General features: G+C 49.4%; 4 protein-coding genes across 4 annotated transcripts; all 4 read right to left on the reverse strand.

The window, feature by feature from the left end:
- Positions 1-178: 178 nt before the first annotated feature.
- EJ05DRAFT_162550 (uncharacterized protein) lies at positions 179-519 on the reverse strand. The gene has a single exon (XM_033739428.1). The coding sequence runs from the start codon at positions 384-386 to the stop codon at positions 213-215; it is 174 nt and encodes a 57-aa protein (XP_033596473.1). The 5' UTR covers positions 387-519; the 3' UTR covers positions 179-212.
- A 134-nt stretch (positions 520-653) lies between these two features.
- Positions 654-5232, reverse strand: EJ05DRAFT_444070 (putative multidrug resistance ABC transporter; the record flags this gene model as incomplete). The annotated part of the gene is made up of 4 exons (XM_033742109.1): positions 654-2520; positions 2586-3526; positions 3614-4653; positions 4716-5232. 4 exons carry the CDS (start codon positions 5230-5232, stop codon positions 654-656), a joined length of 4365 nt encoding a protein of 1454 aa, XP_033596474.1.
- A 1771-nt stretch (positions 5233-7003) lies between these two features.
- Positions 7004-8142, reverse strand: EJ05DRAFT_489725 (uncharacterized protein; the record flags this gene model as incomplete). Its single annotated transcript, XM_033745813.1, has 4 exons — positions 7004-7135; positions 7198-7358; positions 7452-7532; positions 7878-8142. 4 exons carry the CDS (start codon positions 8140-8142, stop codon positions 7004-7006), a joined length of 639 nt encoding a protein of 212 aa, XP_033596475.1.
- Positions 8143-10084: 1942 nt separating this feature from the next.
- On the reverse strand, positions 10085-11196 carry EJ05DRAFT_489726 (uncharacterized protein; the record flags this gene model as incomplete). Its single annotated transcript, XM_033745814.1, has 6 exons — positions 10085-10110; positions 10200-10303; positions 10473-10502; positions 10638-10695; positions 10740-10907; positions 10956-11196. 6 exons carry the CDS (start codon positions 11194-11196, stop codon positions 10085-10087), a joined length of 627 nt encoding a protein of 208 aa, XP_033596476.1.
- Between the last annotated feature and the right edge of the window lie 5101 nt (positions 11197-16297).

A 16297-nucleotide genomic window follows, 5' to 3' on the forward strand; every position in this document is an offset into this window, starting at 1 on the left:
TGTATGTATGTATGTATGTATGTATGTATGTATGTATGTATGTATGTATGTATGTATGTATGTATGTATGTATGTATGTATGTATGTATGTATGTTATATATACACACAAATAATCAATACATCCTACCAATATACATCTATTGACATTTATGATTTATGAAGGAAAAAAAAATAAAGTGTGAAACAATCTTAACATTCTTCATCCCATTCACTATCTATCTATACATATACATATCCTCCTCCTCTTCTTCTTCTTCCGTGTTCTTCTTCTTCTGTATTCCAGAATTAAAAGCAAAAGTAGGTAGGTAGGTAGGTAGGTAGGTAGGTAGGTAGGTAGGTAGGTAGGTAGATAAGACAGGGCAAGTCTAATCGAACAGCTCGACATATGAAGACAGCGGAAACTACTACATTAGTAAAAAAAAAAGGTAGGAAAGAAAAAAAAATGTAACCAAAAAAAAACCTTAATAAATAATATATATAAAAACCCCCCCTTTTACCCTTCGAGGGAACCGCATGCGCTAATATGCTATGTATATATATATAATGTATAATGTATAATGTATATGCAAACAAGACATACACACACACACACACACACACACACACACACACATACACACACCGAGACAGACGAAAACAACGATAAAGAAATCTACTCGTCCTTCTCCTTCTTCGACGTCTTCGGCATGCGCACCAGCCAATACAACGCAACAGCCCCAAAAATGTTAAACACAATATACACCCACATGATGCCGAAATTCCGCCACGCATCCGAGTAGTAGATGTCAATGCCCGCAAGGAACGTGTTTGTGCTGTCAATCGGGCAGTAGCTGCAGTTCGCCGTCGCGCTCAGGTCCTGGATGTAGCCGCCCGCGCCCGCAATGCCCTGCGTCCCGTTCACGTACAGGCTCATGTACTCGCCGCACTGCTGGCCCGCGGGCGGGTTGAAGTGCAGGTACTCGTTGTCGGCGCAGGTGACGGCCGAGTCCGCAACGGCGGTGCTCAGCATGCCCGAGATGAGGTATGTAAAGGGCGAGACGCGGTACATGAAGATCCAGAATCGCGGCAGGGCCTCGGCTGTCTGCAAGACACCGCAGAAGATCAAGGCCAGAGAGAACAACAGGTTGGCAGCGTTGCCACCCGTCTCTGCTGTATCGATACCGGCAATCATCATGTGTGCAAAGGTCGACGTAAATAACAAGAATACCCAGATGAACAAAAACATTTGCGCCCCGCGGAGGTGCACCGAATCGGTCGGCTCGGCGTTCCGATAGAGGCCGATGGGATAGTAAAAGGTAGCGAACAGCAGCACCGCCATCAACGTACTCCAGGGCATCTCAACAAGCAGATTGCTGAGCATAAACGCCTTCCACGAGTATGTCTTGGATGGACGCTCACGCACCTCGTACAGGGCACGCTGAGTGACAAAGTTGGGCATGATCTGCTGCGCGAGCTGGCCGAAGATGGTCATCAACATGAACAGAGCGAAGAGCTGATTCTGCAGACCCTGCTGGGTGTTGCGGACGTTGAAGAATGAGAAGCCGATGAAGAGACCGGAGCAGACACAGAGGGCTGTCTTGGAGAAGATGTACGAGGGAGTGCGCCAGTATTGCTCAAAGACACGCTTCGTGACGAGGTAGAACTGCTCGGGGAATGGAGCGGCAAACTCGCGGAAACTGGTCTTGTCGTTGGGATCCGTCGTCGGTTCAGCCTGCGCCGGTCGCTCTCTCTTGAGACGGTCAAGCTCCTTGTGGACCTCGGCGTATTCAGGGCTGTCGCGCCAGGTCTGGTGCCAGTCCACGTCAGTGCTCGAGCCAGGCGCGGCACCGATAACCTCAAGCATCCATTCTGCCGGATTGGCATCCTTTGGACAGGGGAAGCCGCCATTTCGCTCAAAGTACTTTGTCATCGTTTCAGAGTTCTCGCCAATCTCCCCAAAGTAGACAGTCTGGCCGCCGGATTTCAGGAACAGGAGTCGGTCGAAACGTTGGAACAGGACTGCCGAGGGCTGATGGATGGTGAAGAGAACGGCCTGTTGCGAGTCTCGAGCCAGCTTCTCCATCAGGTCGCAGATGGACCAGGATGTCTGACTGTCGAGGCCGGAAGTGGGCTCGTCGAGGAAGATCAACAACTGTGGACGCGCGGCAAGCTCGACACCGATGGTAAGACGCTTACGCTGCTCGACGTTGAGACCTTCACCAGGAACACCGACCACGGCGTCGGCATATTCTTCCATGTCTAGGAGAGCAATGACTTCATTGACGTAGGCCAGCTTTTCCTTTCGCGGGACATGGGCCGGCTGGCGGAGGAGGGCGCTAAAGTTGAGCGCTTCGCGAACAGTCGAGGTTGAGAGGTGCAGGTCCTGTTGCTGTACATATCCAGTCTTCCGTTGGAACGAAGTATCGCGGTGCCGGCCATCAACAAGCATCTCACCGCTGACAACACCCATCGTATAGCGAGTTGCGAGCACGTCGAGTAGCGTAGTCTTTCCAGCGCCCGAGACACCCATGAGTGCAGTCCTTGGGTATGAGTGTTAGCAGAGTAGTCGGTGCAAGGAGAACAGAAGAAATGATGGGATACTTACAGTGTGCCCGGCTTGACCCATCCATCGACGTGATCGAGAATGCGACGGGGCTTTCCTTTGATTTTGATGTCGTAGCAGACATCGCGCCAGTGAAAGATGGCAGTCTGCTTCTGGATCATGGCCTTGTGGTCGACCTTGGTTGACGACATGGCCACAATCCCACCGTCCTGTGCAGTCTCTTCGTCGACGGCCTTCTTCCTGGTGACGATAGCCGGGGCGTGACCGCGGCGGAAGACGAGAACCTCACCCTTTGACTTCTTTGCAGAGATGAACTCGGCAGCAGCAAGATAACAGAATCCGAGGCCGAAGATGAATACCCAGAGGATGCCAAAGTTACGCCACTTGTGACTGTGCTCATACTGGTAGGCTGACATGATGTAATCAGCGCCATCCACAACCGTTGCACCAGGACGAGACCCCACAGCGCTACAGACTCTGGCAGAGACATCGGTGTAAGGGCCTACTGGGTAGCCACCGTTGGACGGCACAAAGCGGCTGCAGTCGTAGGTGCGACCGTAAAACTCGTTGATCATGAGAGATTCAAAGCCATATGCGACCGGGTCAAGGTAGTTGATCCATCGTGACCAGCCAAGCATGTAGTTTACCGGAATGACAAAGCCGGTGTAGATGATGATGGCCAGGATCAAGATGGCTGCCGGTGCCAGAGCCTGTGCCAGCGTCCTCGAGACTGACGCAACGGTTCGGAAAACCATGGACATGGCAAGTGTGATGCAAAAGGAGATGAGCAGGAAGAAGAAGAACGGACCGGGTTCTCTCCTCAGATTCGTCATAAAGTAGATGACCAGATTAAAGATGATGGAATTCAGAATCTTATAAGGCATATCTGTCAGCATGGATGCAAAGGCCTCTGCTGATGGGTGATAGAGGGCATATCGACTGTGCTTTTCGACAATGGGGCGTTGAGCGTAGAGTGTAAGGATCTGTGTGTCTCAGTTAGCGCTGCTTGTTATTCATCGTGATGATAATGATGATGATTTATCTCTTCAGCACGCAACAACAAAACTTACCTCAAGAGCGCTACCAAAAGCATTCATGAGAATGGCAAAGAAGAGAAGAGCACCACGCGCAAAGAAGCTGGCAGTGTCTTGCTGGAGGTTGTAAAAGACGGAGCCGATGATGAGACCCATGATGAAGTTGCCAAAGAGTTGCGTAAAGGTCAGGCTAGGATCGCCCTTGAGTCGCTGGAAACCTCGCCAGAGGCAGAGGTTGACCTGTTGGGCGTAGGAGAGGGTGTAGGGTGACTTGACACGTTGTTGCTTGGCCTGCTGGGCTCTCCTGGATTGCTTAAATTTCTCGAGGTACTCGCCGCCGATGGTGTACTTCTGGTCGTATTCGTCGATCTGGGCAATCAACTTCTCTCGCTCCGGACTCTCCTTCCACGCTTTTGCAAAGTCGTCTGGTGTTCGGGGAACTCGGTTCTCGAAGCCTGGGCGCACGATACGTTCCAGTGGACTGGTCATGGAGGTACAAAAGTCGGCTGTGGTGGCGCGCTCGGCCGCCTGGAAGCCAAGGCGCTCAAAGTATTGTCTTGCTTGGTTTGCCGGTCCGAAGAAGATCTGGCGACCGTCGTAGAGGACGATGACTTTGTCGAAGATGTCGTAGGCACTCTGCGGAGCCTGGTAGATTGCTACAGCTGCCGTAGCGCCTTTGAGATCGGTGCTCATGCGGAGAGTCTTGCAGAATTCAATGGCATTGGCACTGTCCAGACCTCTGGTGCTGTTGTCCCAGCACTGCAGAGGCGCATCGCTGAGGGCAGCCTCCGCAATACTGACACGCTTCCGCTCACCACCACTGACACCACGCACAAAGTCATTGCCGACACGGGTGTTGATGGTGTGGCTGATGCCAAACATGGCCATGATGACGTCGCGCATATGTTCGGCGTATTTGGTAACGCTTACACCACCGGGAGTATGTCGGGGAGCGCGAGCGCGTGCGGCGAAGAAGAGGGTATCTCCGACCGACATCATGGGGAAATGTACATCGACTTCAGCAGTGTAGATGGCCTCACCACGGAAATGCGTGTGCATCTGCTTGGCACTGATACCTGGAGTCATGATTGATGGTTAGACGGGCCACACGAACGTACGTTGCAGGACTGGAGCATACCTTGGTAGTTGAGATAGGAGCCGTCCTCGACAACGAAGCCGTGTGTCTCACCGGCAATCGTCTTCAGAAGCGTGGAACAACCACTTCCAGGGGGACCCAAGACGACGAGCATCTCGCCCGATTCGACCAGACCCTCAAAGTCGCGCAGGATGTCGATGCGCTGCTGGCCAATCTTGAAGGCCTGCTTGAACATGCCAACAACCTGGAAAAAGACATTTCCAACACTCTTCTGGTAGTCCGACTCGGTACCGAAGCCATGCACGTTGAGATTCTTAAAGGCGATGCCGGCTGTTCTAGAAGGGTGGGCATCGGAGTCGTGAGCCTGCATCTTCAGCATGGCCTTGGCCCATGCGCGAGCACTAAAGTTTTCAGAATTCGGGTCGAGCACAGAACCAGGCTCAGCGTGGAAGGGATTCTTTTCGCCGACGGAGATATTTGACTGCGAGGTCATCCTCCGAGCCAATGCCAGAACCTCCTGCTCCCTCCGCGATTCCTCTTCGGAATCGGAATCAGACATGTTCTTCTCGGAGTTTTCGAGCGACTTGGAGGTGGGATCTGCAGGCGTCTGCGAGCTGGTAGCATCGTCGGCGGTAACAACAGGCCTCGGCTCATCCTCCTCCTCCTCCTTGGCGCGCATGTTTGACAGTTTCTTTGGCGAGGAGACGGATTGACTGCGCATGCCTTTGTGAGGATTGTCAGTAGTATCGAGGTGCTGCAGCTGGCTAGGTCTCTTGCCCCCAGCACCAGCTTGTTCAGTAGTACGGTCGTTGTTCCCAAAGGCAAAATTGCCGACAAGCGACATGATTCGTCGCCCACGATCGATGGAGCGAACCGATCAGGTAAGCGAGGCGACGGGAAGCTGAATGGTGGCCACCAGTAAGGGAAGATTAATTAGTAGTAGTAGTGGTGGTGGTGGTGGTAGTAGTAGTGGTAGTAGTGGTAGTAGGGAGGAAGAAAACGAGAGGATTAGAGAGCAGAAAGAAGTATAAATTAAAGTCGTAGTGGCGGCGGGAGGAAGAAGGAATAAGAATGGGAAGAGAGAGAGAGAGGTAATAGGTAGAGTAGGATTATTAGAAGACGGCGACGACGACGACAAGGACGGAAGCCGGATGTTATTAGTGGACAGGGAAGTAAGTGTGGAGTGAGTGTGGAGGAGGAGTCGGGCTTGTGAAAGCGAGAGAGAGAGAGAGAATGTATGTGTATGTGTATGTGGTATGTGAATGTGGGTAATAATATGGGTGTGAGAGTAATTATTGCCTACTATGAAGCGACTACTACCGACCATAACTTGCTATAACCTACTATTGCGTGTGATTACCTACTTATTTATCTACTATTACGGTCTATTACCATCTTCTGACCCCGGAACGAGAACGAAGTAGCGAGCCGAGACGCTGGGTCGATGGTGGTGGGAGTGAGTAGTAGTGGTAGTGGTGGTCGTCGTAAATTAGCAGTAGTAGGAGTAGTAGGAGTGAGTAGTGGGCTGACTGGTAGCTGCTGGCCTGCTGCGTGACGGCTGGGTTAGCTGGGTTAGCTGGGTTTGCTGGGTTTGCTGGGTTTGCTGGGGCTAGTTGGGCTACGGTTTAGCTGGGTGGGTAGCCCGTTGGTAGCGGGCGTGGGCGGGGGCATGGGCGGTAGTGAAGGGCGGCGGCGGTATTGTACTGCTGAGGGCGATGGACTGCTACCCTCCACCGCCGATGAATGGCCCCCAACACGCCCCCAAGACCCCCCAAGACATGGGCCAAACGCCCCAATTCTAGGCGGCCACAGATAACGAACCACCCTCACTCATCAACTGCCTCGGATCCAACTCGCTTCCGGCCCGTTTCGCCCACTCTCTCTCTCGTGTTGCTGCTTTACGCCCTCTCCCTGCATATCATCATTATCATGGCCACACGCCCAGACGGAATGCATTCGTCCATGGATGATGGATGGGCTGAGAAGAGGGCATATCACACACATTAATTATCACGGATGAGTTGCGCACCAACTTCATGATACATGTAGAATTACAACATGCACCACTATTACATCTGCCCATCCATCCCATCCTCACCATCTCGATCGGTCCACCTCTGCCTAGCTCCCTCCCCTAAGCAACAAACAAGCATCAGGCCAGCTCGGTCCCTCGGCCGTCAGTCCCTACTGCACACCTTTCTCCCTCTCGCTAATCTCGCTAATCTCGCTTACTGCTCCCTCCTCTCCTCTACACTCTCTCCTCATCAATTGTTGCCATGAAAGTGATTAATGAAGATATATATATGTACACAAGTATCAATCGAAAGATGTCAATCAATGTTGTTGAGTACAGCATCATCCCAGATGCATTTATTCTCCGTCTGTCTCTTCGCTACACCACCTTTCCCCGTCAGCATGGTTCGTGCCCTCGACCAGCGTAGCAGTAGCACACCCGCCGTCACCTTTTTAGCCCAGAGCCGTGTTTGACACGCGCACATACTCTCACACACACACACACACACACAAACACAAGTGCGTCCGTCACCAGGAAAGCTAGTTTGGACGTCGCTGCACCTCCGACTCTATCCTGATGCTCGAGATATGCATGCGACACTCTTTCAAGGAAGCGTGCGTGTCTGACGGCCATGTACGTAATTACCCATCGTTTTTGCTTTGAGGCTATTTCTATCCATCCATCATAACATATATATATTAAGGAACACACAATCCAAAACACGCTGACAAGGTGCCCACTGACAGCAAACGGCCACTACTCACCACACGATGCGTCGCGGAGCGGGTACGGATGTCGATCGCCTGTGCTTCCGTCCGAAAATGCCTCTCTTCCTTGCTTCCTGGCTATACAACTCTAGCAGCATCAGCCGCATCGGCAGGCAATGGAAGAGTCGAAATGGTTGGCTAGTCGATCAGGGAGTGCCGTAGCCTCGCAAAGATTACGGATTTGGCTGCCATCATCACGTCGTCGAACAACTCACAACTCGAAGTCGAAGCCAACAGCAACGAGTCAATCCCGCACGACCAACATCACTCCACTGATTCACCACAAAGCCGCGGCCGATGAACTCTCAAAGATGCCTTTCAAGCCCCAAAGGAGAAACACGGCCCGGCAAATATTACAAACCTTCCAGTGACATGACATACTATATTGTCCATCCAATCATCAAGCCCCTGCCTAGGCCTTACTCGGTCTCAGTCTCAGCCTCAGCCTTAGCCTCAAGCCGCCCTCTCGGCATTCCGCTCCGCCCACCACACACGCCCGGTACCCGCTTTCTCGTATTCGCTCCTCCTCTTCCTCCTCCACCCACGAACCACTCAACACACACCCCCGAACCTTTTCGTCCGCGGGCAAGTCGACGCGTGCACCCGCTTGTCCACACACGCACGCACGATCGCCATTCCCATTCCCTCTCTTTCCCATCCCATCGCCCTTTGCCGTGCTGACATGCATGACCGACTGACTGTCTGACTCTGACTGGACTGACTGACTGCTAATTATTAACTACCAATCCGTCACTCTTCCCGAGCCTATGCGAGCACGCCGGAACACCCTCGCTTCCGCCATCCGAGTCCTTTCTTTTCCAATTGATCTCGGCGGTCCAATTGATCTCGGGGGGCACCGCGTGTCGGGAAGCCGCCGTATCGTGTTCGTTTTCATTGAAATATACAATATACAATATACAATAAATACCCCGTGCCGCTGTCGTATAGTATACTAATGATCGTACGTCTTGATTAGTAAGTACCATGTAATTTATGTCATTTAGTAGTATGTGCATCATTCTTTTTGTTTGGATATTTAGGCATGAGTGATAATATATGCATGATGGTTCTAGCTAGGCAAGCACATCTACACACACACACAAACACACACTCACACGCACGCACGCACGCACAGATTCAATAAATACACATTAACCCACCCTTGCTATTCCATCCCATGCCATCCCAGCCCTATCGTCCCCCCAAACTCCCAACAACCTATCCATGCCACCCAATCCCACCCAGCCCTACATAGCCCCCCCAAAACACGCGTCCTCTCTCTCTCTCTAAATATCACTAACATCAACCACACCTCATACCACCATATTTGTTTCATCGATTTACTTACGCCGCCGTCGCCTAGCCTAGCCTAGCCTACGCCTAGGTATCATCTAAATACACCCTCACTTAATCACTTAATCACCTCACTACGCCTACCACTTAATCATGCCTATCACGCTATCACGCTATTATCACGCTGTCACCTCATCTACTAATTACTTCTAGTTTTTTAGTTTTCATACAGTAGCAGTTTCTGGGTTTGGAGACTAGTGCTTACATGGGAACTGTCATGGGAAGTATCGCTGACACTGTTATAAGTACTATTACAAGCACCCATCACTACCATAAGCACAAGCACTAACACAAGCACTACCACAAGCACAAGCACCAACACGAAGCACCAACCCATCCGATCCCCCGTTCTAATTACCCCAGACTCTTTCTTCATCCATGTCTTTGCCGTTTCTAGGACAATATCCATGTACCTAGCTAGCTAATTAGCTAGCTAGCTAGACCAATACTACACCAATACTACACCAACACCATACCAACCCTAACCCAACCCTAACACTAATTATCACTCACTCATTCATGCAAGCATAGTAAGTAGTAGCAGAAAAAGTCCTTGCTTGTATCACTCACAAGCACAACAACAACAAGCACATACGCACTAATTAACACTAATACAAAGTTATATATATCACAGGTCTAGTATGTCGAAAAGGCCGGGGATATACGAAGGTCGATGTACGATGTACGATATATAGATAGTACTTTACTAGCGTTATAGCGGGGTGTACTTGCATGCATGCATGCCTCTTTTGCGTGAGGTGTTTGTTTAGGGAGGAGGCTTGTCTTGGGTGTATATATATGGTACGTAGTGCATAGGTCTGCGATATGCATACACCACACACACACCCGCGGTCAAATCTCGTGATCAGCGTTGGTGTGTCGTTTGAGATGGCGTGGGATGTTTTAGTATATTTATAGTAGGATATAGGATGGTAGGATGGTAGGATGGTAGGATGGTAGGAGAGTATATATAAGGAGGAGGCTTAGGATGGAATATATATATATACTCTATCTACATTCACTCTACCTGTTAACCTCGCTTATCTATTCTCTATCCTCTATCCTCTACACCCTATTTGGTAGGTTTATTCTATACAACTTAAGTACCTTGACTTTTTCTTTTTTTGGCCTTGGTAATATGATAGGTACATCTTCTCAAGAAAAATATAAGTCTAGCTTTATATAGGATACATCTCTAATCATACTAGAATAGGGGCTATAGATGATAGCTAAGCGTAGGCGGTCGCTAAGGTAAATCTAGGGATATATCTAGGATTTCATGTGGTAGGAGCCGGGAGAACAGCTAGAAAAGGAATTTGCAGCGGTATCCACTCAGTGGATAACATCATATATGCGACCGTCCAGCATACATGATACATACCGAGCTCTTACCGTCCAGCCCTAGCCAGTACCATCGTCCATCGTCCATATCAAGAAAAGCCCCATCCACACCACAAAGTCCGCACACAACATTCGTAAAAATACAACACAAACTGCTACAGTGCATAGTCGCAAGCCCATCCATAAGCAAGGCACGCCCGTATTCCCCCAAATCATCCCATCCGTCTTAGTATCAAAACGTCCCCGTCACCCACACCGCGAAAAGGAAACCAGAACTACGACAGTATACAACGCTCTCAACGATAACAACGATGATAAACATACCCAGACCAACTAGCAAGGAGCCTCCTCCTTCTTCCCGTTATTAGTATACATATATACATACATACATACATACATACATACATACATACATACATACATACATACATACATACATACATACATACGTACATACGTACATACATACATACATACGTACATACATACACAGAAACTAGCTGTTGCACGTCGTGCCTAGTGTGCCTGGTGTGGGTGGTAGGTACGTCTAGATAGATCGGTGCTTCTAGATAGACACGTGGGTATGCATACGCGCGGGCGTGCCGACTGTGTTGATGGATGATGGATCTGCGTCTGAGGCGAGGACTGAGGGGCACTTGTAATCGTCAATTCCATGCTCGAATACATCCAACCCGCTCTTGATACCGCCGCCCATCTGCAATGCGATGTGCTGCCTTGGCAATCCTCCTGCCGGGTATACTAGAGTCCATATACTAGTGTAGATTCGTGCTGATTATTTATACTCACTACATGCATACCACATTCTGTGCACTGAAAGGGCTCCTATAAACTTCCCATGAACACCTTCGAATCGAAACATCTGCCTTCTGCTATCACCCGTGTACGCTTCTGCCAGCTCGATATCCCAGTCTGCGCCGGGCGAGGGTGGCTTTGATAGTCCCTGATGGGTATCCTGAAATCGAGTCTTCTGCGGTATGCTAGTAATCGTCTTATGAGCATCGTTTACTTGATATAGCCTTGAGGACATAGACGAAGCTTCTATAGATTGTTATGGACAATGATGGTGTCATCTCTCTTGGTAAAGGATTGATTGAACTAATTAACTACCTGACTGATTCTGGCTATCTATATGAGAGCCATTTGCTAGTAGTTCCTGGCCTCAGCAGTTCCTGCCATTAATGATAGTGTCACTTCCCGTGACATAGATTCTGGTAGATGTTCTTAAAGCGTGTCTTCTACGGGATGCTGAAACACAGTTCTGTGGAATAGTCTTACTAGTTATCGTGTGAAGAGGGTAAAGTGGATCCAGATGACATGTAATGCGTAATCACAAAGCGAGCGCTCTGGAGTATGCTGGTATGCTGTCGTGGGTCGGGGTACTTGATATATAGCATATAAGACCTGGGTAGGCTTCTGTAATGCCTGATGGATATGCCGGAATCGAGTTCTCTGCTTTAGGCTGGCGTCGTCATTCGTAATGTTCTGGAAGGACTGTCGCTGTATCAACCGGCCGTGGCGCGGCATTCGTTGCCGCTCCATTTCTTGTTTCGCTATCAAACGAAGGCGGGACCTGATGCTGGGCGTACAGCAAGGCAGTCGATTATGGCAGTCTCGACAAGCATCTGACTACATGTACAAGGGCTGGAGTCTCTCATGGCAGGTAGTCACCTCGGAGCGCGCCTCACATGCCATGTCAGACAGCTCGCTCACCACTCAGCAGGATCAGAACAGCATCACCATCACCATCACTTGGAAGCAGTTGCACAGGCAAGAGTAAAGAATCTCTGTATTGTTTGCCTCTGTCACCAGTCAGCCTCAACTGCCTGCCCTTGCAGGCAGACAGAAGAGTTTCCCGGGAGACGGCGCGTGGAGCCCGTGACAGTAGGACTTTGGTCTCCCTTCCTCCGCCTTGCACCTCAGAACTGCAGAGCCAACCGACCAGCGGGTTCTTAGAGTAGACCAGCTACAAACGACCAGCGTGAATCTTACAGGGTGCAGTCCTGAGAGCAAACCAATTCCCCGCCATGCCCGTTTGTTTCTGCAAGATTAGCTTCAGAAGCACCCAAACTTCCGAAGCCAGCGCTTGAGATTCCACCACCGTCCTTTGTAAGCTCGATCCTCACTTTGGATGCTATCGAGTCTTACACGCAGGTCCAATTCGGGAAGCCCGAATGGACCTGGCTGGTCCACGTGAATCCACGCGGTTTCCAGAGGACGTTTGGTACCAAAGATAGCCATTGGAAGCTTTATTGAAGTAGAAATCTTTGGATTTGAAAATTGAAGTGTGTTTGGGGCACGTAAGAGCAAAGAGTTAGGTTTGAGTTTCCTTTTCAATGCTGATGTAGGAGGAAAGAAGAGGGAGAGGGATTGGGCTGTAGATAAACGTGGGCTGTGCACAGTCCTGGGGCAGGATCAAAATCATGCCGGGCCAGAGTTCGATTGACTGATTGTGCGGCTCAATTTGGTGAGGTGGGTTGATTTTGACTCAGTACCGCGGAAAAGGGGGCCGTAGACATCCGCGCGGCAGCAGAATAGGGGAAGAGGTGGACCTCGGACCCGGTCGGAGTCCTGCGGAAGGTCACATTGCTGCAATGAATAGACGCGCGATAGCGTTTATGGCGATAGTTTCCATGGGCGTCCGCTCAACATGTCCGGAGTAGGGTTGTTCATTACTCATAGCAATTCCCGGCTCTTGAAGGAAGAGAGGTTACAAGACAAACGGGTGCCGCCGGATCCCTCGGTACCAAAGTCGAGTGATAGGAGATGGAATCGCCCAAGAACGACCAAAAGTATAAATCGTCAGTGGGTATAGGAGACCGATGCGGCGGCGATGTGAGCGCCGTTAGTCCTGGAACGGACTGTGCGAGATCGATGTGGCCGCATTAGGTGGGTGTTTCGATCTTCGATTTTCGATCTTGCGTTCTTGCAGACGGGCACAGTCGATAATCGATACCAGACACCCGCTGAAGAGCCGGAGGGGCATCTGGGAGTTGGGTCCACCTTTTCGAAGCCCCTCTGATTGTGCGTGTAAGACGTTAGCGAAATAAGCGATGTGGCATGATTGTTCGTGGGTAGCAATCGAGTGCAAGCAGTGTTTCGCAGCGTTAATTTATGAGTAGGTATATGTAGGGAGGTACCATCGCTGGGCTTTAGATGGGATATGGCATGGATATAACAGCTCAGGAGTGCAGTCTCACTAGTGGGTTCGGATAAGAATCGAGGTGTCCGACGGGTAGCAAGAGCTTATTAAGGATGAAGTATCAGCAACGAAGCGTAGGGTGAAGGGTACATCGACCGGATTTGAAGTGTTAGCTGACGTGGAGGCGTATAGACATCAGCATGACAAGTAGGAAGCTGACCTAACAAAGCTTTCCCAACGGGTATATGCCTCAACCATTTGATAGTCAATTACAATCAAGGAGTGATAACAAAATCTAGTTAAAGGATCCTAGTCGTAAGGATACAATGTGGAACTGTTTCTCTGCGGCAAATGAACACTCTGCGGGATCTTTAGATCTCTCCGCCATATACCCCATGTCTCTTATTATAAAAGGCGGGCGCGATCATCACAGTGTGAGGTCGTGGTGAGGCTTGTGCAGCGACTAGCAAGACAGTATTCGAGCATAGAAGAGGTCTGGTGTGTAGTCGGCGAGGAGAGAGTGGTAGTATTCCGCATGGGTATTCGGCGAGCGACGGATGTATCTGGTGACTGTGATGCGGGCTGCGGGCGGTAGGTCTAGGTATACGAGTGGTATGCTGTATGAACGACGCAGTAATAGCTGCAACGAAGAGCAAAGAACCTGGTCAGAGGCGTGAGCTCATTTTGACTATGTGCACCACAGGCGTCAGAAACAAATGACCGGATGCCGTTCATAATTCCAGTAGGAGGCGACCAGCCATGTTACGCGTGTGAAAAAACACACTCCATAAGTCGAAAATGCACATATATCTCCACGGCCACAAAGTCCACAATGTCATACGTGATAACCTCTTAGTAATGGCCAGCAGATATTCGAAAAGTCAACATCCGCGGTGAATGCGAGGCGGGAGAAATAGGATAGATACCTCAAGTAGGTATGATCAAAGCCCTGGGGGTCTTAAGGTTGTAGGGCTGTTAGAATGTCCAGTATCTGGTGGGATTTATAGGCAATGATCTAGCTAGAGAGGTGACTAGTCCTTTAGGTAGCTTGGTAGTTAGACTTCGTAGAGGGAGGAAGTCGCGTCCCAGGAGAAAGCGCAGGCTGATACGCGGGTATGGGAGGGAAATGACCGCAGGCAAAGGACTGTCCATTCGGTATCAGTCAAAATAAGAGTACGACCACTGGCTTAAGGTTTTCAAGACTCTAAGAGCTCTGGACATTTCAGATCTACAAGGAGTAAGATGTTCAATAATTATAGAGTTTCAGATTTAGAACCTTCCAGAATGATTAAATATAAGAATAAAGAACTTTAAGAATCATGACCTGTAAGCATTAAGATAGTTACTAATGATAGTACTTAATATAAGAACCTTTAAGAATTATACCTGACTAGCATTCAAACTCTTAAAAAGATTAAAAGTTAAGATGATAGCATCCGGCTATACATATACATTTACAGCCTCTAGAAGGAATAGATATGTAACATCTCCAAAAGACCTTCGAAACACCGCCCATGCAAATCACGGCGCAAGCAAGGAATCAAATCTCCATATACACTACGCACCATATTGTGACCGATACAACCATGAACATCCATCAACTCCAAACCTCCTTACAAGGCTGCAGCAACGCTTCATAAGATCATCTAATAACAGACAGTATTCTCCCTAGCAATCTTAAACTTAAAATCCCCCCGAGGCCGCGAGGCAGCGAAAGCTTCATTATCTAATTAAGTCTGTCCTAGACGCTCCACTAACTTCGAGATATACTATATCCGCGTTCCTAATTACGTACTGACTGAGCGCGGCTAAGAAAAGCGAAGTGCAATCCGGACTTCTAGTGCCTGTGATCAGTACTAAAAAACAGGATATATTAGGAATGCATGTCTTCTAGAATATAGTCGAGTAGAGGTATAGAAGAAGCATGTCTATTCAATACTACTAACATTATACATATATTATAAAGATTACATGAGGAAATACATACATAGACAAGAAACACGAATGTGACTGTTTGGATATGAGAGGTGTCTGGTTGTGAGGACAGTTTGTCCTTCTGTAGCGCCCCCGCCTGTCAGACGACGCCACAGAATGCTCAAGCTCATGCATCTAGCGTCGTAGGACGGATGAATCGAGAGGGCATGGCATGTAACCGCATCCTATCGCGGTCAACTATGAATAGATAAGGAAGGTATGTCCTAATACAACCTAAGAAGTCTCCAGCTACCTCAGCTAGTCAAGGATCTACATGACATAACAAGTCTACTCACGTCCTCTCAACGGAGATGCCATTACCTTCTAGACCACAGGAACGTGCAGGTACCCAACCATCCACCCATATGCCCACAATCGCAAAGGAGCAATGCATCCCATCTGCGGAGAGTCAATGAGCTCAAAGGGTTCATTCTCCCTGGTATCACCACTAGCTTGGGACTATGAATCAATCATATTATCCACAATCTTATCTCCTCATGGTGTGATACGTCCCTACCTAAGTCGGCTCCCAAGACGAGACTTTCGACGAGGCTAGAATTGCTAGACCTTCCTGCTTGCTGCTAGAGAACGCATGACATTGGAGTCTGACTAATGTAAGTGGGTAAGTGGATACCGAGCACTGCCCACAAGTCAAACGGGAGAGTGACGAATTCTTCCTTTCTCAGGAGAGGACATGTTGATTTAGTTAGATAACATCCTTCTCCTCTTCCTCTTTCTCTTCCTCCTACGACAACGATGACGATAACGACGAAGACGATGACAACGAATGCACCTGGTGCAATAAACGTGGCTCCACATTCAGAAGGCCACAAATACCAAGATTGTCAGAAGCCTACCCATCAAACAAGCAAACCCCCCCGGTCCCCTTCCAAACACGAAACGAAAGAAATACAAAGTCAGAGCATAGTTTGGTGACGCTGTAGCAAGGCCGCTCGCCCTAGGATGGCCCAAGACTTTGTGACACGGAAGACTCTAGATCAATTTGAAGACTGTT

The sequence above is a fragment of the Pseudovirgaria hyperparasitica genome, assembly GCF_010093815.1.
Source record: "Pseudovirgaria hyperparasitica strain CBS 121739 unplaced genomic scaffold EJ05scaffold_18, whole genome shotgun sequence".
In the NCBI taxonomy this organism is placed as follows: Eukaryota; Fungi; Ascomycota; class Dothideomycetes; order Acrospermales; family Acrospermaceae; genus Pseudovirgaria; species Pseudovirgaria hyperparasitica.

Bases quoted from the DNA above. Each gene is read 5' to 3' on its own strand.
- EJ05DRAFT_162550 (XM_033739428.1), bottom strand. From the start codon at position 386: ATGTCGAGCTGTTCGATTAGACTTGCCCTGTCTTATCTACCTACCTAC.